Raw genomic sequence first — 26,283 nt, 5'->3', positions numbered from 1 at the left:
CAGGGCAGCCTATCTGATTGCTGTAGATATGTGGATGGAGGTTGGCTTACGAGGATTATATTTCCAGTGATAAATGTCCGTGAAGGCTGATTTCCCAGGACACAAAATAAACCTTTTTTTTATAAAAAAATGAAATAAAATCCTACTGAAAATAAAATGTACAGATAGGCAAAGGGAGAAAAATCATGACACTGTGTCATGGCTGGGTCTTGGTTAACTGTTGTTAAATGATGCCCCTAGAGGTCTCTGCAAGTGTCAATGGTTGAAATGACATTCTCAGATAGATGTTTGCTGCTGAAAAATTATATAACTGGAAATGTCTATGTCAATTCCAGTTTTTAGTATCTCTCCCCCCCCCCCGACTCCCCTGGAAATGTTATTCTACCAGTTTTGTTGCCTGAAATGTTCCATTGCATGTGGCAGCAGTGAAGTATTTATTTGGTTGGTTATTAATAACACTTGTGTGCCACTCCATAACACAAGTTTCTCTGGGTGGCTTACAATAAACAATTATTTTATATATCTATATACAGCTCTCCAATGGAATGGTTCCCCAAACAGTAAACAACAAGACAAAATCAAATCAAAATCAGCTTGGTGCCACAGATCGACCGTAAAAGAAATGATAAAAACCTGCAATTAGGACAGCAGATTAGAACAATTAAAACTCAATAAGCCTCAGAGAATAAAAATGTATTGCTTGGCACCAACAAGGCAGCAATGTAGGCGCCAAGTAATCTTCTCTGCAGAGAGAATTTCACAGATGAGTCATAATTGAAAAGGCCCTTTCTCCGGGTACAAACCATCTTGTCTCACAATGCAGGTGCACTCAGAGGACAGCCTCACTTCTTGTTCTCAATTGATGTGTAAATTGATGTGCTCTACTGTACAATGGACACTTTCTGACATCCTTGCATTTCTAGCACCCAATAATTCTTCCAATAGGAACTCAGAGCTGCCTCCTTGTGGTTCTCACACAGCATGCTGTTCCCACACAGCATAGCTGGAGAACTTGCCATGGGTTTTGGACCATTCTTGAGTCATTCACAGAGAAAATGCAAAAATTATGGGGAGGGGAGGAAAGGACAGTTTAAATTTGATGCACAGGCAAAACACACACGTGTTATGTTGGAACATTACTGGAATGGGAGGTTAAGGATGAACAAGTAAAAGAGGTAATGATTAGATGGGCTGTGGACATAGGTAAAACTATTGAATTTTCATCATGGGAAAAATTATGGATGGAAAGTTGGAAATTTACGGCTTGTGAAGTGACAAAGGAAAATCTAATAAAGATGTTTTACAGATGGTATTTGACACCAACCAAAATATGTAAAACGTATAAAACAAAATCAGATCTGTGTTGGAGGTGTAGTCAAGTAGAGGGGACACTCATACATATGTGGTGGACAGGTGATAAAATTAAAGGCTTCTGGGATATGGTGTATGAAGAGCTAAAGAAAATGTTTAAACAAAACTTTGTTAAGAAAACACTGAATTACAGATAAAGTTAGTTTCAATTAGGAATAATGAACTGTTGTGAGATTGACAGAAGCCTAAAGAACGAAAGAACAAAAAACATGAAAGAAATGAAATATTTAAGAAATGTCAGTTTATTAGGAAAATGGATGACACAGAAGAGGTAATTGTTTAAAACATATGTGTTTGATCTGTAAAGTATTAGTTTAATAATGAATGACTTAATGTCATTTTATTTATGATTTTCTTTTTTCTTTATTAAGATTTAACTGTATCAGTGTATGATATTTATGTTTCTGTTTTTCTTTTCTTTTTTCTTTTTTTGTAATCTTTCTTAATTTCTTTTTTCCTTTTCAAGTTTGTAAGTTTTGATTTGTATGTATTTGCAACAAAACAAAAAGAAAAAGAAAAAAATAAGCTTTTTATTGGGTATATTAGACACAGATATAGCCAGAGTTAATAAGAAAATATTCCTTTACGCTACAGGGGCTGCGAGAACACTAATTGCCAAAATTTGGGAAAAAGAGACAATACCAACAAAAAAGAGTGACAAGATAAACTATTTGACTGTATTGAATTGGCTAGATTGACAGAAGCCATTAGGGGTCAGCCCAAGCAAAAATTTCAAAAAGAATGGGGAAAATATAGTGAATGCCTTAAAAAGCGGTGCCCTCTAATTAATACTTGGACTTGTTTCGATTAACTTCTGCAAAATAAATTATGGCATAAAAGTTAAAAACAGAAAGAAAATAGGTAATAATGAACTAAGAAGGAGATAGTTTACCAAAAACGAAAAGAGAACTGTGTTGCGGATGAAGGAAGTCAATTGGAAGAAAAGAATTGAAATATGATACAGTATATATATATTGTTGACTTTTTGATCTGTGTAAGTTTCCGTACGCTACTATGTTTTATTTGTATTTCTTTGATTGTGTATTATCACTTTTATGTTTAGTTTTGTGAGTATGTGTGTATGTGCTGTAAAATTTTATATATATAAAACACATGTTAATGTCTTTAGTAGAAGGTAGGGAAGCTATTGATCTAAGAATCTCTGTTGTCTGTGTTGAGCAGAAGAAAGCAAAGAGGCAGCTACACACCAACAAAACTGGGCATATTGATTTCACAGATGGAGAAACCTTGCTTTTCAATTCTTCTTTAACACTCTCATTTTTGCACTTGGAAGAAAAGATTCCACTGAAGGAGGTTTATCCTGTTACTGGTGTAGCATCAGGAGAATGACATCAGGGATGTGTTGTAAACAGGCTGTCAGTCATGTTTTCGAAAGAGAGAGAGAGAGAGAGAGAGAGAGAGGTAGACAAACCTCACAAAACAGCCTAGTGAATTAGCAAAATACATTTTCCCCTCCCTTCCACACACAATCAGGACCCAGAGTGGGCTAATTAAATCCCACAATCAACAAGAGGCTGCAGATGCACAAGCTCACTTCAGCTTTGCAAATCCTTCTAATTCAAAACTCTTAAGACTTTTCGGGGAGTGTGATTTGTGTTTTAAAGGCTAAGCACGTTAATCTCTCCTACATGCATCATATAATTTAATCTTATTAAAAGGAAATCCACTAAACATCCTGTTTTCCCTATCAAAACTTCCCCGGTATAAGCAGCTCTGTGCAATGAGCGGTAAAGGTACACTCAGCACCTGTGTAAAATCAAAATGCAAAGCCACTCTCGCGGAAGTAATGTATGTTGAATATACTGTAGTTGCTGCTTTTCCTCTTGTGTGGTGCCTCCCTACCATGCTATCTCATCATAACCATGCTGCTGCTAAGGTTTGGCTTAACATGTTTGCTGAACTTCAGTTATCCCCTGCCACTATGAGCAATAAGCAGGCATTGTGGGATATGTAGTCCAGCAAATACCCGGAGGGCCAAAGGTTTTCTAAGCTGTTGCAGTCCAGCTCCACTTATCCATATGTCCTGGGGAAAGTGAAGATATTTACATAATAAAATGTGCACGCGCTCAGGTAAATGGGGATGTTCTTATAAGTAAAGTCATAGTGACCCAAGCCTACATGAACTTCACATAGGCTTGCTTAATTAAATGCAAATTTGGATGGTTATGTGTTATTCATGTGAAAACTGTAATTTATTGCACAACTTTTTTGGCAGAGGTCCCACACTTACGGAGTTCTCTCCCCTAGAAAGATTTAGGATTATTCTTTTTTAAGTACTGTAAAACTCTTTTTAAAAAATAGGTTGTTTTTGTTAATTTCTGCTGCTTTTATTAAGTTCAGCCAATGTTTTAACTGCTACTGTTCAGTTTTAACGGGGTGCAATGTGATTTTAATTGGATGGTTAGGTTATTATGTTTTCCGAAACTGCCCTTGTTAATTGTGCCCTAAAATGTGGTGTACAGTATATATACACCAGTAATAAATAAATACAGCCTTTTAAAAATCAGGCCTGTGCCCATTAATACAGGCAAACATTCCTGTGGAGAGAAGCGGGGACCACAAACAGTAGGTGTTTCTGTTTCTATTTCTATTTTAGTTTTAATAAGAGGCAGTGGTGATCCAAGCATTGTTGACTTCCTCTTCTGAAATAATAAATATTTAGAGCAGAAAGTTACATGTTTGGTTGGCTTTCCTTGCACTTACTTCATATGAGAAAATTGGAGCTTAATACCACCTGTGCAATAATAAGTTCAACATATATTCTTCCATCCTGGCACATATAAATGCATGTGGCATTTACGTGTCACCTGTCCCTGCCGGCTATGAACAGTGCTAACAGGTGTGCAGATCGTACACCCATGTGAAATGAGTTGCATGATGCAGGCATTTTTTGCTGCTAAGCAGGGCTTTTGAATGGCAGCCATTGACAAAAACAACAACAAATGTCAATCGACTTCCATCTGTGACCAAATAGTTTCTGGTTGACATGCAGCATATGCTGAGAACATTGATGCCATTATTTCTCAGCCATTGCATTCAGTTTATTCTTAATACGTACAACTAAAAATAGAATTTCCTTTTTCTAACAGGATTGCATTGCATTGCTGACTCTACATTAGTAGAAATGTCGGATGTCTTGTCAGATTTCCCCACACTCTATGTATTCAAACATTTCAGCTTTTCTTGCCATATTTCAGTTAGGTCACATACGAATTTGATGTCGTTCCTTCCAACTGAGTGCTCTAATTTGTCAAACCCATCATGCATTTATGTGTGTGTGTGTGTGTACTTATCTTATACAATGTTTTGGACTTCCATTGGCCACATCTGAAGATTTTTCAATCTTTATCACTTTGTCTACATTTCTTAATTTCTCTATTACTTTTAACCGTCCAACTCTCTTCATAGTCTTCATTGCAATATTTCGCACAGTCCTCCTTACAAAACTTCTTGCAGTCCTACTAGCGTCATCTGCTTATTACAATTGCTTTTCAAATAGTTCAGATATTTACTCCAGTCCTCTAAGAATCTCTGGTCCCGCAGGTTTCGGATCCTTCCTGTCATCTTATCTAATTCTGCATAGTCCATTAATTTCATTTGCCACTCTTCTTTCATGGGTAGTTCTCACCATGCATTTTCACCCTGTCCTCCAAAGTGTTTCGTTTCCTTCCCATTTTGTTCAAATAATAAACACACACCCAGCTTATTCACCCGCGCCATTTTGGAAGGTGTTGAATAATTAATGTGGCCACAGGAAACTTCCAGTTGATGAGGCTGGAAAGAACTGGCATCTGTTTCATAGTGTTCTATGCCTAGGCAGCATTCTGAAATAAGGACTTTTCACCAAGTTCTATGTTACACCATGATGTAATGTATTAAGGCTCCCCCGTTCCCACTATTGATTAAAGATTCCCTGACAATTTTTCTAGCTCACACATTCATTTCAGCACTGTAAACACTGGCACAGGGCAGTGTAAGGGTTAAACAGGCTGGGAAACAAAAATCCAGACCACAGAAAGGAAAACACACAACTAGTTTTGTTCCCCCGATGTAGCAACTACAAGTGCAATAAAGGCTATTAGTTATTTACTGCTTCCCATGAAGCATCCTAAAGCAAACAACTCCCAAAATACATCAACAATAAACACACATATAAAAATAAATTGGAGTCCAGTGGAGGCACCCAAGAGATAATAGAGACATCACCCATCCTAAATGTAATGGGATGATGTTTCAAAGAAGGAACTTAGGCATCCTACACTGCTGTGAATTTGCCCATAAGAATTCAACTACCATAGCTGATAACTCCCAAATAGCAATAATTCATTGTGTCTTCTGGACAGCTGTAACAAAAGAGGATGACCCATGTCTCTCATCTTCAGGTGGAAACAAGATCTAGACCTCAGCCCAAAGTGAGGCTTCGGTGATGGGACAGGCAGAGCATCCTTGAATACACCCCCCCCCCCGGAATTATTTTTTAAAACATTGTCACTTTGTCTTCAATCAATAAAACTGAGGCTAATTGCCTTAGATAGTTCTCTCTTAGAAGTCCCCCTTCTGCCAGCTGTTCTTTCATGCTATTTTCAGCAAAACCAGCAGAGTCAAGCTACTCCCTGTGCTATCCTGCAATAATAGTATCCTAATCAACAGGTTGACAAAAATTCGGCCTCATGTCCTGTTGCCACAGTTAATCTTAAGCTATATCTACCCTTTAGTAATTTTCCGTTCCACTTCCTCACAGATGATGTCCTCCAGTCCTTCTCTTCATGTTCATGTTCATGTTCATGGCCACCTGGTAATGCCAACAGTGGTTAAATTATATATATTTGTTTCATCACCTCCCTCTCTATTCACTGTAACAAAGCCAGCATGGAATTCACATGTGTTTTGCAATAACTCCACTGTAGTTATGAGACACGGGTGGTGCTGTGGATTAAACCACTGTGCTGCTTGGGCTTGCCGATCAAAAGGTCAGCGGCTCGAATTCCCGTGACGGGGTGAGCTCCCGTTGCTCGGTCCCTGCTCCTGCCAACCTAGCAGTTCGAAAGCATACAGTGCAAGTAGATAAATAGGTACCGTTCCAGCGGGAAGATAAATGGTGTTTCCATGCACTGCTCTGGTTTCACCAGAAGCGGCTTAGTCATGCTGGCCACACGACCCGGAAAAACTGACAGCTCCCTCGGCCTGTAAAGCGACATGAGCGCTGCAACCCCAGAGTCGTTCGCGACTGAACTTAATTGTCAGGGGTCCCTTTACCTTTTAGATAGGCTGGCTACTTACACATGTGTCTCCAAAAAGAGAATGCATTAGCAAAAAGAGGACATGGATTTGCTTAATGTTTGAATATGCTATAGTTTATATGCGTTTGTGCAAATTGAAAAATAGTTGCTACAGTCAAGTAGAAACACCTTTCACTGAAGTGGGAGATGGATGTGACCGAACTGTGATCAGGTGGTTTGTATGTTTCATTAACCTGCTGTCTGGTTAATGGTCAATTTCAAGGCCCCCTGAGCACCCTCATTATGGTTCTTTATTTTTCCAACTTTAAGTTTTCCCCCAACCTCATTATGGTTCTTTAAGCTAGACTTGGAATATAGGAGTGCCATTTGTAAAATAAGACATATGGCCTCTCTAAACGGTGTATGAGGGGGCTGCTTTCTTGGTAACATAACATGTATACATCTAACCACAGAAGGTGGCACAGGTATTGAAGTCTGACCTCTGCCATCCAATGACTCAGGCAAGGTTCAACACAAAAACTAATCAGAACACCACAGCCAGCAATGTGAGGGGTCCAGTTACTTATTAGTACCTGCCATCCCCAGTGCCACACTGCATCCCTACCGTTTCAAGTTCATGAATAAATTTTGTGAAGTATCTGGAGTGGGGAAATTCATTGGAAACAATGTCCTATAAACCTATTCTGAGTTATATCTCTGGAGTGTTTTTTTTTTATCCCCCACCTTAAAAACTGAGTCACTCAAGGTCATTACCAGTAGTCAGCTCTGTCATTTTTTATTATTTTTTTTAGTTTCATCAAGGCTTAACTTTGGCACTTCTTTGCAAATGCACAATATCAAAATGCAGGCTCTGGACCTGTGAAATGATTATGATAATAAGGAGACTACATTAATTTCAGCAAGTGGAGAGGTACTTACTTGTGAACAAATCAGGACTGAAGTAATCTTCCATATGCCTGGAATTAGGGGCAAGCTTTTTTAGTACAGAGGACGGGATTTTGTAGTTAGGTTTTATTCCCACTTCTTTTGTGGGGGCAGTTCTCACACGGACACTTTACGGCTGTATCCTCTACTGAATGCACTACTGCTTAAAGGTTTTGTACATTTCTAGGTGCTGATTTGCTGCTTCAAATTGCTCTTGGAAGATCTAACAGTAGCTTATTGCTAGTTCTCCTGGGTTGATTGAAGGAGACAGCTCAAACTGTTCGGGAGAAAGGTGTAACTAGTTCTGTTCCCTTGGGCAGAAACAATTAGGTGGCATCTCCTTTTTTCAGAAGGCTGCTGTGCAGTCCCTTACTCAATGCAAAGGTTGCTGCTACTTTTGTCTCCTCAGCCTGTGGACAAAGCAGATGGGAATTTACGTAGCAGTATCCATTAAAGCAGGAGTCATCTAGTTCATTGCTTACTCCTGAGCATCCAAGAGGTGAAAGGAGACGTGGAAAAGGCAGCTAAAAGGGGAAAAATCTAAACTGAAAAATTGCAGTTGCTGCTAAGCATCTCCCAGAGAGGCCAAGCCAAATGCATCTGATCACTCAACTCCCAAGTACTGTTAGTTGCCATGAAGCTTATTGTATCTGTCTGCAAACTTACCAGTATTTAAAAAGCCATTTTCAGTTTGAGTGTAGGAATGAAGTATTTTACTGCTAAATCTCGGGGTGGAACTAAGCTACTTCTTTGAGTCACAGTTGCTTTCTACACATGGCCTTTTCCTGAGGTGGGCAGGTCACTTGCCTGCCGCTGCCTGCCTTCCTGTCCCCAAAGCCAGATCTCTGTAAGGTAGCCGTGCGTCCGACTTTACAAAGGAGTTGTCTCTCTGTCAGAGGGCATCCTTTCTCTTTAATATTGCATAAGTCCACTTTAAAGAAAAAGAAGCATAAGGGTAGAGAGCCTTGAAATTGGCCAGTTAACATTTAGCATCTCAGACAGCAGACACAAAGGTCAGCAGATCACAATGTATTCTGTTCTATTTGAATTACAGTTATTTAATCTCAACAATTCATATACCACTAAATTGCGGTTGTCTCTAACCTAGTGTACAAGCAACTCTGCACAGAAAGGATAAAAATAAGTCAAAATATCAGAATTAAGGAGGTACAAGAGTGATCATGGGAAGGAGAAGTTCTCTTCTCTGCAAGGCCACCAGCTTTTGTTTTGCCTCTGAGAAAAACAGGCAGAAGAAGATAAAATAACAAGCAGGATTTGCCCAAAATATGGAAGGCTGCTCAGTCCCTTTCATCCTACATGACATTGGTCACTAGGACCATTTTTAACGATGGCAGTGGCTACCTGAAACTCCTGTGATTTATAAATATTTAGGGGATGGGTGGGCAGAGGGAGAATGCATTTTAAAAATATCGGTCTGGCATTCAGAATGCTACATGCTACCCCACTCTGTGCCCTGCATTTTTAAAGAGATGCTGGAAGGCTTAGCAGTAGTCCAATAGAAAAGCCAAGGGATTGATAACAGTTCGAATGGCAGCTCTGACGGCGATTACTTCTGCACTTTAGAGAAAGTCTCTTAGGAAGACAAGGCTGCAAGATCAAGATATTAAAGATTACTTTGGCAGTGATTGACAAGAGCACCCCACAGACATCGCCACAGGTAGGGATCCTTTTGGATCTAGAGGTGGCTGAAGCACCAAGTTTATTTAGGGACCTTTAATTTTATATTTTAAAAGAGAAAAAAATGTTGATGTCTACAAATGTGATCCACAAACCAAGTAAGCCAGAAGAATGCTTGGTCTTATTTATTTAATCTTAGTCTGAACCACCATTCACTGAGTGAAGCAGTAGAATGGTTCCAGTCCTTTAGACCAATATTAAAACAGCATAATAACCAAAACAACCATCAGAACAGAGAACAGAACTCAAGAAAATCCAGGTAATAAGGAAACTTTAGTTCAGCTTCAAGTCTGGCCTGTGGTCCATCTAGTTCAGTATTGCCAACACTGATTGGCAGTGGCTCTGCAGGGTTTCAGGAAGGACCAAAAGAAGGAGAAGCTTTCCCACAGCTCCACCTGGAAGCACAACGAACTGAACCAAGGATCTCTTGCATGCAAATCACTGAGCTACAGACCTCCCACAATTGACAAAACCAAGTAAGCAAAAACATGACAACAGTTTTTACAGTCCATGTGAACAACGGTTGTGCAGTCTAAAACTATGGAAGCTAGTGTATTTCCTTTTAAACCAGATGTGCTGGAGGAGACTCTTGAGAGTCCCATGGACTGCAAGAAGATCAAACCTCTCCATTCTTAAGGAAATCAGCCCTGAGTGCTCACTGGAAGGACAGATCCTGAAGCTTAGGCTCCAATACTTTGGCCACCTCATGAGAAGAGAAGACTCCCTGGAAAAGACCCTGATGCTGGGAAAGATGGAGGGCAGAAGGAGAAGGGGATGACAGAAGACGAGATGATCAGACAGTGTTCTTGAAGCTACCAACATGAGTTTGACCAAACTGCGGGAGGCAGTGGAAGACAGGAGGGCCTGGCGTGCTCTGGTCCATGGGGTCATGAAGAGTCGGACATGACTAAACAACTAAACAACAAGAACAATATTACCTGAAAGTGGCTATCTAGAAATAAAAATCCATGAGAGAGAGAAATCCTATCGCCAAAACAACCCCCTCACTGTTCCGTTCCGTTCTGAGAATAGTCCCTGTGTAGTCTTGGTAATCCAGACAAGGCTGACCTACTATTTTCACCTTATCTGTATCGAATTAGGTCCAAATTAATAATATTTTAGTCTGTTTAAAAGTTTCCAATTCGATTTCTTTTTTTTTTTTTTTGGAGAGCCGATCGCTCCAGTGCACAAGCTTGGGGCTTCATTTCTGGAGGCTAGCAATGGCGTCCCGCTGCCAGCCTTTCTACCCCGTCGCTCTCGTCTCCTCTAAAAAAGAGGATACCTGGTGACCGGGGGAACCGCTTGTTGGCAGCGCCGGGATCCTGGCCCCTGAATCTCCTTTCAGGGGATTGTTGGGGGGCTACGTCGCCCTTGTAGCACCCCCTTTTGCCTCCTAGAAGCTGGTCTCCCTCTCTGGAGGGTAAACCCGCTTGCTTCCACCTCGCGATCCGACCGGAAGTCCTGATACAGCTGATGAGAACTGGAATTGGAGAACATCTGGGTGGCCACAGGTTCCCCACACCTGTAATTGACAGCACTGGGCTAGATGCACCAAGGAACTTAGTCTAAGGCAGCTTCGTATGTTCATAATGGGCATGCTTTCCTTCTTCAGAATAGCACAACTGTGAAGGTAGAGATAATTAGGAATGGCCAGTCAATTTGTTATGCACCAAGCTGCTAATGTGTCAATTTGTTCTGATGAATGAACCGTGCGAGGCCCCTGTCCTGTGTGAGACTAAGTGAGCAGAGCCATTTGAAATATAAGGCAGTCAAATACCATAGCAATTCAGCATGCCAAATAAGTAAAACAAAACTGGAAAAATCAAGTTTGTATTATAACTATGATTACCCTTTCGCCATTCAATACGGCTTCGTTTAATGGGCAGCTTATATGCATAAAAAGCATAGGGTAACTGGGTATTAAAATAAAGATATTTCTCTTTGGGTGGAATAGGTCATAAAACTGATGATGAGTTTTATTCTGTCGGAGATATTTTTCCCCCCATGCTGCATTTGTGCCTCATCTGGAATGTGTTGGTTGATTGTTTGGAGGCGGAAAGGATTTTGTGAAAGGGTTGTGGTTTTTTTGTTTTGCAATGTTTCATTCAAATGTTACACATAAGATTACTTTGATAGATTGTGCCTTCTGCAAATGTTGCTCTTGACGTTCAGTTTTATTTCATATTAAGGAATATGATTTATTTTATCGCATTTATATATTGCTTTTATTCTATGATGGAACTCATGGAGCTGTATATCAGTTTCCCAGGTGGTCTCACATACAGTTACTGACCATACGTAGACCAGGTTAGCTTCAGCAAGCTTGCAGCGCCATGTCCCTTTGTGCTATACCCAGAGCCTGTATTTCTGTCAACCACATACAGTCGCATAAATTTTATAATCCTTGTGAATTATTATTTTTTTAAAGCTATATATAAGAGGAAGCACATACTCTTCAGAAAAGTAACAATTGGTATTGTGTTTTGAAAGTAGCCATTGCAAATTTTGGGAGTGGAAGATTTCGGGCACCACATGGTGGAACAGAGTCTCAAACAAGCTCTTCCAAGCCTACATTCCCAGCATGTTCACACTCCTCTCTCGGTGACGTCTATGCTGGCTTGATCATGGCTGCAGAATGGAAGATGGCAGGATCCCCAGGTCTGTTGGCAGACCAACTCTGTGTTACAAAGATGTTTGCAAATGAGAAGCCTGGCAGCATCAATCCTGCTGTGTGAAAATCCCTTGCAGACGAGCACAGTGCCTGGAGACAGACGGTCATGTCGTGGATCCACAGCAGTGGCCAGAGGAGGAGTGCAGAGGAAAGATACCCCATGGTACATCTGTATCAGCAGAACCAGACACCTTCATCTGCCCCAGCTGCAACAAAACATGTCTCTCCCGTATCTGTCTCTAAAGCCATAGCTTCAGTGGCCCTTCCCACTGATCTATCCCTAGCTATCTGACAAATTCCTTAATTTGTATCCAGACCCGATTCTTCCTATTGAAAGATAGAGACCAATAAGAATAAATCCTGATCCTAGTGCACCTATTGTTCTGGAAAACAAGTGAAAGTAATTCCTTTCTGATTTTAGTGTGCTACACATGTTTTCTGTATGACCCAAGTAATGCATTGTGCAGTGCAAGTTCTCTCTAGCCATGATAGCCTGTTATCATGCAAGCAAGAGGGCAGTATTGAACTAAGGACAAAGCCACTTGGTTCCTGGATGCTGGCTTCTCATAGACATCTGGTTGGCCATTGTGGGAACAAGCTGCTGGACTAGCTAGATGAGTCTTTGGTCTAATCCAGCAGGGCTCACAGGGTTCTTACAATGTTCTTTAAAGAGGAGTATATACATTGGGTTTTCCTTCACTCAGATATTTCTCTTGGTGGTTCACACGGTTATTTCTATATGACAGCTCTTTAATTTGCATTCACACCTGTTCTGTTACTGAAATAGATGAATCAAGAGGAATTTACCTGGGTCCTTGTACTATTTTACAAAATGTTTCTAAAGTAGGGCTTTCGCCCCACCCTTTATTACAGCACCACAACTCATTATAGAAAGAACAGCTGTGACATTTCTTGAGACCAAAGGAAAACACTGTGGTATCTACTCATTTCAGCTGAAAACAATGAACTGTAATTTTTTTGTTAAGTTTTTATTTTGCAAATGAGACAAAGTAAGCTATTAAGGAGTAATTAAGCTCCACCTTCTGCCCACCTCCGAACATCCAGCAAGCTCATAGCTCCCCTTCATTTACCAGTGACAAATGCGTGGTTTTCAAGAATTAAAGAATTACAAGTAAGGAAGAGCAAAACTAGAAATAAGCTTGCCTCTGAGGGCTGCTTCCCACAAGACTATTTTCCTGTATACATTGCTATTATTGGTTGCTGAAAACCACAGGAGTGGAGAATGCTCTTGTGCCTGAGTTCTGCTTTAGAGTTTCCCACAGGATAACCACCATGAGAGCAAGATGCTGGCCAGCAGGCGCTTCTTGCATTCTTACCAGTTAAAGAACAGATATTATTTAGGAAACATGCATGGCAAAACATTTGGGCTGCATGGTAAACTTGATGGGAATTCATTGCCAGTTGTGGCTTCCTGCTGCCTGTACACAAGTGAGAACAGACAAGTGTCTGCATTGCATGCTACAAAAGTGTGGAAACCTGTGTAGGAAATCTTCCTCTGAAAACAGCAGTCACTTTTGTGGTACTTCATAGGGACTAGCAAATTGTTGTGGCACAAGCTTTCATGGGACAAAGCCCACTGCATCAGATACATGGAGCATTTTCTCAAGTTGACAGGTGTATATGCACATAGCTGTGGGACTCTGCAATGTAGAGTAAAATATATATCTGCTTGCCAGCGTAGGATAGTGCATCATACATCTGGAGATGTGGACTCTATTTCATGAAAACTTTATGCCATAATAAATTTGCTAGTCTGCGTGGTCCCACAACGCTTTTAGTCTGTTGAAGCAAAACCAGCAAACACAGCTACCTTTCTGGAAATGTTCTTGCATGAAGCTGCTTTCAGGGGTGTCTTGAGTGCATTTGGAGGTGGTTAGGAAGTTGGTCTAAATTGCCACCTGAGTACACCTTCAAACCCATCATAATATGGAACCAACTGGGAACCCTCCAACCTTTCTGAGAAGCTCAAGCTCAAAAAGATATACTGACTGTTAAAGCTAAAGGTAAAGGGACCCCTGACCATTAGGTCCAGTCACGGATGACTCTGGGGTTGCGGTGCTCATCTTGCTTTATTGGCTGAGGGAGCTGGCGTACAGCTTCTGGATCATGTGGCCAGCATGACTAAGCTGCTTCTGGCAAACCAGAGCAGCGCACGGAAATGGCATTTACCTTCCCACCGGAGTGGTACCTATTTATCTACTTGCACTTTGACGTGCTTTCGAACTGCTAGGTTGGCAGGAGATACTGACTATAGCAATATCCTATTTGGTTATCCCCCATTGATAATGCACTACCCATAGCAGAGACTTAACTGAAATGTTAATGGTGAGTCTCCTGCCCACTCCCTCTGATATATAAGAGGCACACCCCTATATTGCAACAGTGATATTTTCTCACCTGCTCAACAGTTTATTTAAATCTATTTGTTATTTCAGCACTTTGAAAAGGAAAGACCTAGTGACTTGCTAGTCTCCCTCCCTCCCCCTTTCTCCTTCCTTGTAGCATTGATTTGTTGTCTTATTTAAATACAGAGTTCAGTATTCAGGTATGTAAGTGCAACATAAATAAAATGGCATACCCAGCAGAGCCAGAGGGGCTATCTCTTCCTGGGAGCTGAAATAATTTACGACAGGCTAAGGCAACAGCATAAATATTGTTGGGGGTTTATCACAACCAAAGACTATAAGCCGCATTTGGAGCCGGTGGGCTTGGGGAAGAGGAGAAAAGAGAGAAGGGGGAGAGACGGTGGGTGGGTTGTAAAATATCTAGCTAGCTAGATATCACAGAGAGAATTTGCAGAGCTAAGTTGGGGTGAAGCGAGCAGTTGTGCCTGTAAGTGGCTTGATTTCATCTTTGTGCAAGCCATTCACAAAAATTTCCTGTGGACTTGCTATTGGGAAGGAGTGGGAGAGAGGTTACTTTATCTTGGTGTTACAAAGCCCTGGAGGAAGAGGAGCAAAACCACATATGAGAAAGATGTTGGATTATTTGGGCATGATTTCCTAATGGAAAGGAGAAGGTATGCTGAGTGCAAGAGAGGATCCAGAAGCTTTTTGTATGGTGGAAAGGCAGAGCATGGCTTTGATCTGATTTAAGAGTAAAAGGAGATCTCTTGTCATTTTTGCCACCATGTCAATGATGATATCAGCACACCAAAAAGTGACCACTACTACCAGCACCACCTTTTCTTCAGCAGCCTCTGCCATCAGTAAACTGGTAGGTAACTGTTCTTCCATTGGTTTGCATGTTTCCAAGGCACTACATCCAGAAATGTCCCTGTTGAAACAAATAAATGTTGCAAAATAAATTCTATGTTCTCTGCAGTCTTAAGAATGCATATCCTGAATGCATGGGTGTTTCCTTTGGTCTGCATAGAGTAGTAGTAACCGAGTGCACGTTACACAGAGTTAAAACTTTTCTCTTTTTTTTGTTAAACTTGTGGGGTTTTTTGCCTTTGCATTTTTGCATTTGCTGATGTCTGTAGTGTTGCACAGGAAAATACAGCAGCAGTTTGGGATGGGTGGCGGAGGGGGAGTGGGTGTGGTGGGCGTGAGAGAGAAAAGCCAGGGGAAAGGAACTTTGCTAGAGACACAGGAATTATTCAGAATTCAATTTGTGTTTAAGTGCATGCTAATAAGGTGGAGGACAGAGTAGGAGCTCAGAGCTCACAAGAACATCATGGAATGAAGGAATAAATTAATTTCTAGGCTGCAGTTGTTCTGTTTCAGCTCAGCTACAAATTACTATGGAAATTCATTTTCCCCCTCCCCCTTTTCTTTCCTTCCCCATTCTCTTTTTCTCTCTCCTCCCAAGGCTTTAAAGCGAGGAGTCAGCTGAAATTTAGTGCATGATGTATAGAGGTGCGCTGAGCAACTGGAGAGGGGAGGTGGGGAGAGCAGGGAGAGATGAATTACTCAATTCATTTAAACTAACAACAGCAACAGCCTTCTTTTTGTTGTAAAGCTCTGGATCAGCAATTTTGCTCTGTACTTCCGCAAGGCTGCTGCTGCTGCTTTGGCGGGTGGGGAAATCATGCCTTTTAAACAGGCACACACCCTGGAAACAAAACCACAGAGAGGGGGGCTTCTCATCCTTTGTGATACAGGAACATGCACACGTATGCAAGCACACACACCGTCGATTTGGGGCTCCTCTCTTCTCATGCAACATAGGTAAGGCAGAGAGGCATATATAGCTTTTCTTTGATACCTCTGCTGTCTTCTCTAACAGCTCCGCCAGCAATTTAGCTCCTGGGTTTCTGAAGTCAATTACAGTCTTCCTTTCTCACCTGATAAATCATCAACCCAAACCTATTTGTTTGAGGCGCCAGCCCTAGCCTCCAGTCTGGAGGCTGCTAGGAAAAGATGTGAGGCGCACTCAGGACAGGAGGGCCCAGGGTCACATAGCAGCAAAGCAGCACCCAAGGACTGGCCAATCCATCAGAAGGCAGCACTGCGGTGAGTAGTCCTTTGGCCAAGTCCTAAATCACTTCACCAAACACCACTCCCCTGAACCTCAAGCCCAGCACCTTTATTGACTGCATCACCACTTAATTAATATTGATTGCTCCTTTGGATCAGGCTAGGGGAGCACAGCCTTTGCCTTTAAACTGAAAGGTCACCCCCTCCATGCACCCTCCCTTGTGCTTCCCCTTTACATTTGGACACACAATTCCCATCTCTCTTTGCAGCAGGCTAAGCTGGAGGCCAGTACAAAGGAACTCTCCAGAGCTGCATTTGCTGCAGGGATATATTAATCCTTTCCTTACCTGCTGTTTCTGCGAGATGAACCCCCAGGGGCATATTTTTTTCTAAAAGCTTCCCTTGGCAAAGTAGTTCACAGCCAATAATTTGAAATTACACTGAGGTAGGCAGATAGATGATTTGACAAAAATCATTGCCAGTGTATTTGTGTCGCTGCAGTGCAGCCTAAAACGTGGTTATTGTCTCTCTTTACTCTAGTAATATCCCCTGCTATCAGCAGGTTTGCTTTATTACTCTTGCAGCTAATAAAATATTTTTCTATTGAAGGGGGAAGAGGAGGGATTTCTTTCCCAGATCACTCTCCTGCTACCTGGTATAGATCTGAAAGTTCCTTACTTCCAGAAGTTGCATTTGTCACCTGCAGGTCTAATTGCAAAACAAACAAACAAACCAAACCAAATCATTGGATTTAAAAATATAGTGGTACCTCGGGTTAAGAACTTAATTCGTTCCGGAGGTCCATTAACCTGAAACTGTTCTTAACCTGAAGCACCACTTTAGCTAATGGGGCCTCCCGCTGCCACTGTGCCGCCAGAGCACGATTCCTGTTCTCATCCTGAAGCAAAGTTCTTCACCCGAGGCACTATTTCTGGGTTAGGGGAGTCTGTAAACTGAAGTGTCTGTAACCTGAAGCGTATGTAACTCTAGGTACCACTGTACTTTTCAAGTGAAAGCTAGCAGGTAGGTTTGTCAGAGGTAAACGTAGCGTCGGGGGGGGGGGCAGAGCATTTTCCAAGTTAATTACTCCCTTGTACACAGAGCTGATTCAAAGCTGTTTCCTGTGGGCACATGGTTCACTCCTCACATGATTGTAGTTTTGGAATGCATATTACAACTGGCTTGTTGGAAATGTTACCTTATGACAGAATGTATCTGCAAGTGGAAAGTTTAAAAACTGATGAGGCATGTTTTAGCATTCAGCCCAGGAAAGCAAAGGTTTATAAAAAGCACTGACTTTGTTTTTAATGAAGGTATGTATTTTGTTTGCTACCAAATGATGTGAGCTGCACTTTTGCAAGCAAACCACCTTAAACCACAACTATTCATGAATATTAGCAAAGGGGGCTTTTGTATCGATTTATAGATTGGATTTATTCCCATCCTTTCAGAGCTAGGATGGTTTCCAAACAGGGAGTCATACAAAACATTAACATAACGTTTCAACATTAAACATCAGTAAAAACAGAATAGGAGCAGAGATAAAAGGTGCAGCTTAAAAAACCAAACACACATGATATTGAGTACCATTTACAGCATGAGATATCTGGACTTTTGCCTGGGACCTAAAAGAGATGAAATCAGGTGGATAGGCTGAAGAGACACAGCTTAAGTGCCAACACAAAAAAGGCACTACTTTTTGTAATTAGGTAAAGGGTAAAGGGACCCCTGACAGTGAAGTCCAGTCGCAAACAACTCTGGGGTTGCGGCGCTCATCTCGCTTTACAGGCCGAAGGAACTGGTGTTTTTCCGCTCCACAGGCAGTTTTTCCGGGTCATGTGGCCAGCATGACTAAGCTGCTTCTGGCGCAATGGAACACCGACACCAGAGCAGCACACGGAAACGCCTTTTACCTTCCTGCCAGAGTGGTACCTATTAATCTACTTGCACTTTTTGGCGTGCTTTCGAATTGCTAGGTTGGCAGGAGCTGGGACCGAGCAACAGAAGCTCACCAACAGAAGCAGGGATTCAAACCACCAACCTTTTGATCGGCAAGCCCACAGCGCCACCCACATCCCACTTTTTGTAATTACCCACCCTCTAAAGGTGTCTCGGGTGTCTAGGGACGCGGGTGGCGCTGTGGGTAAAACCTCAGCGCCTAGGACTTGCCGATCGCATGGTCGGCGGTTCGAATCCCCGCGGCAGGGTGAACTCCCGTTGTTCGGTCCCAGCTCCTACCCACCTAGCAGTTTGAAAGCACTCTTAAGTGCAAGTAGATAAATAGGTACCGCTTTATAGTGGGAAGGTAAATGGCGTTTCCGTGTGCTGCTCTGGTGCCGGTTCGCCAGAGCAGCTTCGTCACGCTGGCCACGTGACCTGGAAGTGTCTGCGGACAGCGCTGGCTCCCGGCCTCTAGAGTGAGATGAGCACACAACCCTAGAGTCTGTCAAGACTGGCCCGTAGGGGCAGGGGTACCTTTACCTTTAAAGGTATCTCTAAAGGTGAGGACACAGAGAAGAGCATCTGATGATGTTCTCACTTGGTGGACAGATTCATGATGACAGACTGCATATTTCATTTCTGTCAAATAAATCAATGGGAGCTATCCATTCTGTGGGAGGAACTAAATAGAGTGCATACAGGAACACAGTCAACTGGAGGCAAATTACTTCACTAGATAACTGTGGTCATTCATACTGAGGGTAGGAGGAAGATTTTCCACCTTGTTGATTATATCCCCTTTATGTTGTTCCACGTTATGTGGAAATGTGAAGCAGGTTCTAACTGTTAGAAAGTCAAGCCACAAATTAATAATGCATGACATGTGTGTAGTGCTTTAGATTGTTCAAAGCAATTTGCATACTTTCTCAGTAAGTCTTGCACCAGTCCTGTAAGCATTGATTCCCTTATTGTGGATTGCCGGGAAGGGGTGAGAGACTTCAGATTTGTCTCAGAGAGATAGCACCTTGTCTAAGACCAGCTTGTGAGTTTGCTGGAGGGTAGGGCTTCAGGAGTACTGCCTTCAGGTTACTAAATTCTGAATGCAAACAGAGTGCTTGTCTAATGTTTCAGTAAAGGCATCATTGCTGCATATTTGTAAATGCAAAATAAGTATTTTACTTCTGTATGAGAAAGTAAAGGTAGATGCGCATGAAGAAAGGACAAAATTGACTGCCATCCTCACCAGAGACAGTGAATTCAGAGACACATGCTTTGCTTTTGCCACAATTGTTTTTTCCTGCTGCAGCAATGTAAATTTCTCATAGGGAAGTCAATGAGAGCACTGATCTCTGTTGGAAAAGGAAGTAGTAAGAACTGTGCAGAGCTCTGTACAAAAGGTGGAGATCAACACAGAGAAGGATTGTGTCTCTCAGCCCTTGTCGCACAGAACAGTGGAGGAGGGACATTGCACCAGGACGAATTGTGACCAAAAGACAAACTAGTAGGCAGGCACTTCTTAAGAAAAGAAACAAATATTTCACCTCATGAGATTTTGAGTTGACATTATATGCATTTGGCCATGCCTGGGTAATTTGTAGAAATGCTTTTTAATAATATTTGATGGCACATTAAATTATTTTGATGGTGATACGAGACCTGTCAAGGTATTATCTATTGCACAGCTGTGAACAAACTATTGGATGTTATTTATCATTAGTAATTGTCATATTGGTCCCAGTGAACATGAGACGCAAAATCATGTTGTTTGCTTGTCTTTTATAAGACTTGCTTCTGGATGTAATGGAGTAGGATGATAAATTATTACGTGTGTGTTTGTGTGTGTGTGTGTGTGTGTGACTGGTTTCATTCAGCTTGTTTTGAGAAATCATTGTGTGTATTGAGAATAGATGTTCAGTTCTTAATATATTATGCACTTCCCCAACAAATCATTTGTCGATTAAAATATGTTGCTATTGCTAGAATTTTGTACTGGCCAATTAGAAATAAGCAAAATAATATAGACCGGGAGCTAAACGAAATTAATTAAAATTTATTACAGATTCAAATTCTGCCGAAACAGAATTTAATTCTGTGATCTGTATGAATTATGCAAACGTGCATACTTTACATAATTGCATTAAATATGCATTATTCTCAAAGAGATACAGGGAGCACTTTTGCTGGACCCGTTGTGTTCATCATAAGAAATCATGCACATGTACAATATGCACTTGCTTTCACCCATCAGCCTCTGAGACTTCACCAGACATTTGACCACACACTTTGAAATCTTTCCTTGTAGTCTTAAGGACTAGAAACTTTTAAAGGCTGAGAATGAGATTGCTAGGTTCCTGTGGTATGATCATGGAATATATATAGTCCTGGAAATAGATTTGAAGACCGATATGAGCATTTGATATGGATGCCTGACTGGAATACTGTACATTTAGTCACTACATAAAATATGCTTCAGAGCACCTGAACTGCATGGGGAAAAAGAGAATTCCAGTTCCATGTAAAAAATTGCAGCAGAGAAAAAACCTCTCCCAACAGCAGACTGCGCCATTAGATAAAAAATAGCTCCATGCTAGATGGAGGGAGAAAAATACGTCAATATTGATTTAGGGAGACAATTTGTGTAACCGACTGCAGCAAGTAGAGAAAGTCTTTCAGAAAAATGAACTTACTTTGCTAGCTTTCTTTGAAGTCTTCCCATCTGTTTGAAGAAGACAAGTCTACAAACTTGTTAAGTCAGGGATATAGGTTCAAAAAGGCTAGCTCCTCAGGAACGTAAGAACAGTTCTCCTTGGTCAAAGTGTCAATTTTGTCCAGTATCCCATTGTAAATGGTGACTCTCCCAGTACTTCTAGGATGTCAATAGGTGGATCAAGAACACAGCCCCCTCCATTGTTTGCTGTTCAGCAGCTAATATTCCAAGGCACACATCTCTGAACTTGAAAAATAACATATGAAGCTGCCTTATACAGAGCCATGCTAGTCCTTTCAGCTGTGTATACCTTGTTCTGATTTTTTTTTATTAGTTTACCAATATACCCCCAATAATAGCCAAATTATTTCACTTCCCAGCTGTTGTTTTCTCACATCGTGGCTTGGGGCAGATTTGAATCTCAAAGTTTCTCCGAGGTCCTATCTCTCCATCCCTTACTTCGATGTATTGGAACAACAGGCAACAGTCCGCTAGAAACCATTCTGTCTCACTAGTAAAACATGCTGCAGATCTTTGCCATTTCCCCCTCAGCCTAGGAAAAGGTGGGCAGTTTTCAAAAGATTTGATACTCCCTTCCAACTCCCAGAATCTCTGCAGCATTCTTATCACAGCCCCCAAATTCTTTTCCTTCCAGCATGAGATGTATGGCCCAATTAAACTTTATCTTAGATTATATTATATTCTGTCAGTAGCACACACAAATCTCAGTCTCTTTTTCCTTGTCTGTTGTTTTTAAACAGAGGTGAGGGGAATTACTCTCTCTTTCCAACACAGTCGTACTTGAGCTTCCCCTCCCCCTCCTTTCTTCATTTCAGATCACACACAGTTTCCATTTTTGCTTGCTAATAGCTATACTACTCCAATGTTCCTTCTTCACTTGTAAATATCTTTTTATCTTATATTCTGGAGAGGGTTGCCGAATCATAAATATATAAAAGAAGCTTAGAATAAACAAACCACAGGCTTCCCTCTCCCCAACCGACTCTCACACCAAATAAAATCTTATCTCAGTTCAAACCTTTGATTCATGTAGCTGGTATATTTGGCAGTATGTTGTTGCAACCCTTTCCCATCACATGCCAGTATTTCAAAGCCAATGAAATATCCAATTAAACAGAGAGTCTCTGCTTCTTAATGGCGGCGTAGGACAGTTTTCGCTAGGCGAAGTGCTTTTGCACTCGGCGCCTCCCTTTCCATGCTAGAGTGAGAGCCAGGTACAGAGACGGACTGAGAGTGAAGTCTATTCCCCATCCCTGGGGGAAATTTGCAAGGATGATTTACCCTCTGCTATTCTTCTTTTTCATTTGTCAATGATCCCTCGCTGTTGTGGGAGCTGCCCCCATTAAGGCAGGTGGGACCGGAAGCCATAGCTTGTTCTGATTGACAACTCTCAAATAGGTCTTTCTTGGCCTATTATTCAAGGAAATTCCAAGGACTGAACCCTGCCCTTCATTCATGCCAAGCATGAGCTATAAGTTCTTTTAGTGAAGCTTCCAGATGTGTGTGTTTAGATTTGTTGCATTGCACCCTCGTCCTACACATGTGTACTATAATGCCATCTGTGTACGGCTGGTGGGGGAAGCTGTAGTTTATGCAGCAATAATGCTTTCAGGGCTACCCATGCTATGCAACATCCTGCTCTCTCTGGCACCATGAAGGGAACAATACATGAAGGTAGGAATGGCTTCTGGATGATGCAGCAAGACTAGTATCTATATTTGCAGCAGGGAAGGAGATTCATTTCGGCTCTTCCTAAGGCAGAATTAGCACCATCTGAATAATGCTTCAGGCAGCTAAATATCTTGGGTTGACATTGAATACCTTCCAGCATAAGCAAAAGAGGGGGCGGGGACAATTGCTGCTACCTGGTTGGTGACAGGGTCTTTTCAGTGGTGGGTCCCCAGTTTTTTTATGCCCTCCCTGTTTACCCAGGCATCTGATGGCTGAAAGTTTCTGTCCCTGAAACAGAAATTATTAGCTCTGAGAGTGTGTGATTGCTTTTATATATTTTGTTGTTTCACTGCTATTGTGCTCTTTTTAAGACCGATGTTCTTGTTGATCGGGGAGGATGGTGTACACATTTCCGCAACACTTTTGAGCACAAGGTTTAGCCAGCCCTGCCCCCACCAGTTTTGTTCCTTAAAGCATACAGAGTATGTTCCCAAGTGTTTCTTCATGCCTTTTTACTAGCTCAACAACATTTCCCCCCAAAGCATGAAATTGGGAGAGATGACTGTGGCTTGCATGTTTTGTCCTTCTCCCCACAAAGCAAGGATCAAACAGCTTGTGTTGCTTCTGGCTACATTGTATGAAGTTTTATATTGTGGGCATAGTTAGAATCACTTTTCAACTTGGCTCTGCCCGCCTATGAAGTGCAGTGGAAACTAATTTGGCTGCTATTACAGGGTCTCATTGGCTGTACCTTTCCAACAGTCAGTTACAGAGGAGGAAGAATATAAAATTGGGACAGTACAATTAATAAGCAATAAAAATGGAAAGCAATTGTGCGGGGTACTTCTGTAGAAAACATGAAATTGTGTTTTCTGAGGCAAAAAGTTTCAGTACTTGCAAATGATGTACAGCTCCTATTAAAATTGTGGCTGCACAGTCTTGAATTATCCCGTTTTACATCCCAAACGGGATAACATCCCATGTCTAGAAGGGATACAGATTATGCTCATTAACTGAATGTCACAACTGGTTTCAAATTCATATTCAAATTTCCCCTTGACTGAGCCTAAGACTAGGCCCTGACTCCAGCTGCAGAAGCTGAGGCTACCAGAGACCGTCCAGAGACCATCTTGGCTGTGAGTTCTGGATGACCTGCTGCCTGCCTTGCAGGCCTTTCCCCACCTGACCTGGGAGGGTAGGGCCCTGACTGACTCCAACTACAAAAAGCTGAGGGTGCTGGGCTTGAGCTAGGATAATGTTTAGGGGGTCTTGTTTTGGGGAGAGGTCTTGCAATTATTATTATTATCAATAATAATAATAATAATAATAATAATAATAATAATAATAATATCTTCTTATGATATTCTTATGATTTATGTGGAAACTGTTCAGTTTAGTTGTGTACTTTTTGATGTTTATTGTTTATTTCCACTTTTGCTATGTTTGGAATTATGTAATTTTTTAAATAAGTTGTCAGGTACCTTGAACATGATTTGGCTTTGGAAAGGCGGAATACAAATAAAATGACTGATTGATTGATCGATAAGTGAATGATTATAATAATACTTCAGCATTCATATGCTGTGTGTTTTACATATACAGATGTTTCACAGATGCTTATCTCAGTGATCCTTAATTCCACCCCCTCTGCATGGGACACTGTTTTCTCCATATTCACCAGCTTAGTGATACTGGTTTACGACAGGCATAGGCAAACTTGGCCCTCCAGATGTTTTGGGACTACAACTCCCATCATCCCTAGCTAACAGGACCAGTGGTCAGGGTTGATGGGAATTGTAGTCTCAAAACATCTGGAGGGCCGAGTTTGCCTATGCCTGGTTTATGAAGTCCGTAGCACAGGGAATCTCTTATCCAGAGACTTTTTGATGCATGGCTCACTCTTTTTGCCACCACATTACACTACCTCTGGTTTATTATGCAGTATATTTCTCTAGCTGAACGCTGAAATGAAAAAAAAAAAAATTCCTTCCAGTAGCACCTTAAAGACCAACTAAGTTAGTTCTTGGTATGAGCTTACGTGTATCTGAAGAAGTGTGCATGCACACGTAAGCTCATACCAAGAACTAACTTAGTTGGTCTTTAAGGTGCTACTGGAAGGAATTTTTTTTATTTTGACTATGGCAGACCAACACTGAAATGAAAGGTAGCCATTCTTTCACACATGTGTGCATGCACCTCTGTGCACATTAAAGTAGGGTCTAGATTGGTTAGAAAGATAGTTCCATGGTGGTGGGCTAATCCGATGAAAAGCCAAACCTGTTCTCTGCTTTCCTGTTGAAATTCTGTTTCTGCATAAAGGTGTTCTAAAATGAAGCACTTTGCTCTCCTTCCCAGTCCTTCTTACACCCGATTTCCTGTGGAATTCTTAATGTGGCGTTTGTGCAGTGGAAATTGGAATGAAATCACAGAAGTCAGTGTTTCTGAACTATATTAAGGCTTTTGATTGAGGTGCTTGAAGTACATGGGTTCCCCTCCTTGTTTCTGCAGTGCTGTGCATAATGAGGCAGAGAGATCTCTGTGTATTGGAGAAGCGCAAACAGTGAATATAGCACTTATTCAGTCAACAATGATATGAAAACATTGTGTGTGTGAAATCTTGCTTATCTACTCATTCCTCAAGGATTCTTGCTATCCATTTTGAAAGCATGCAGGCTAAGCACAGAACCATCATGAAAACCCATGTGATATTACTACCAGCAACACAGTGTCATGCAATAAATATAAAATGCTAAGAATTAAAAAGCTGCAGTCATTCATTTCTTTTGCAACTATTAGCTGGAGCACTTGAAGGCATGAGGTTTCTTTCTTGATGAGTGTAGGTGGAATATTTCTTACATATCTCTTTTTTATGTCTTAGAAAGATCAAGGAATGGAGATATATAATGTGTGTGTGTATTGCACACTCAGAGTTCTTAGCAAGGCATAACTTTCTCTACCACGGCACAGACGTCCAGGGAAATAGTTGCCAATTCCTCAGCATTGCATGTCTGCCCAGTGCAGAAAAGTTGTGGGTGGGTTTTTTGTTTTTGTTTATTTTTGGGAGGGGGGAGTGAGTCCCAGGTCTTTTGTGCCAGCCGCTAGGTCTTGCTTCCACCATTTTTAAAATCACAAATGATCAGGGTTCATTGCAAATTTCTTTTGAGGATGCATAGCTCAGTGTTTCCCAACCTTTTTTGGGCAAAGGCACACTTGTTTCATGAAAAAAATCTTGAGGCACACCACCATTACAGCCCCGTGACGTCAGCGCGCAGCGTCACGCCGGGAGGGACATGAATTGCTAGCAAATTACATAATCACCTCCTTGAGGGCTGGCTCATCTTCTCCGAAGGCAGAACCCCATTAATTAACAGCACAGACTCACACCATAGCCAAGACGAGGGGGGAAAACCTCAGTCATGCACAGTCATGCACATGTGGGGGCTAAATGAGGACGAAGACCGGGCAGAGAGCAGGGTTCAAATCACCCCACCTGGCCAGGACAATCCCTGGGTGCTCCCTTGGGCCACTCGCCTGACCCACCTCGCAGGGCTGTTGTTGCGAGGATAACACGGGGAG

The 26,283-nt window shown here is 41.6% G+C and overlaps 1 protein-coding gene across 3 annotated transcripts in view; it reads left to right on the top strand.

The window, feature by feature from the left end:
- Positions 1 to 26,283, top strand: part of DPP6 (dipeptidyl peptidase like 6) — a 506,040-nt gene that overhangs the window by 91,062 nt on the left and 388,695 nt on the right. The window contains exon 1 of one of the 3 annotated variants that reach the window (XM_082192255.1): positions 14,919 to 15,162. The exons of the other annotated variants lie outside the window; for them this stretch is intronic. Within the exon in view, the coding sequence (XP_082048381.1) occupies positions 15,076 to 15,162 (87 nt within the window). The 5' untranslated portion in view covers positions 14,919 to 15,075. Of the gene's footprint in view, positions 1 to 14,918; positions 15,163 to 26,283 lie in introns of those variants that run through there. 3 annotated transcript variants of the gene reach the window in all.

Source organism: Podarcis vaucheri (assembly GCF_965113315.1).
Source record: "Podarcis vaucheri genome assembly, chromosome: 12".
Classification (NCBI taxonomy): Eukaryota; Metazoa; Chordata; class Lepidosauria; order Squamata; family Lacertidae; genus Podarcis; species Podarcis vaucheri.
This window is presented reverse-complemented; position numbering and strand designations above follow the sequence as displayed.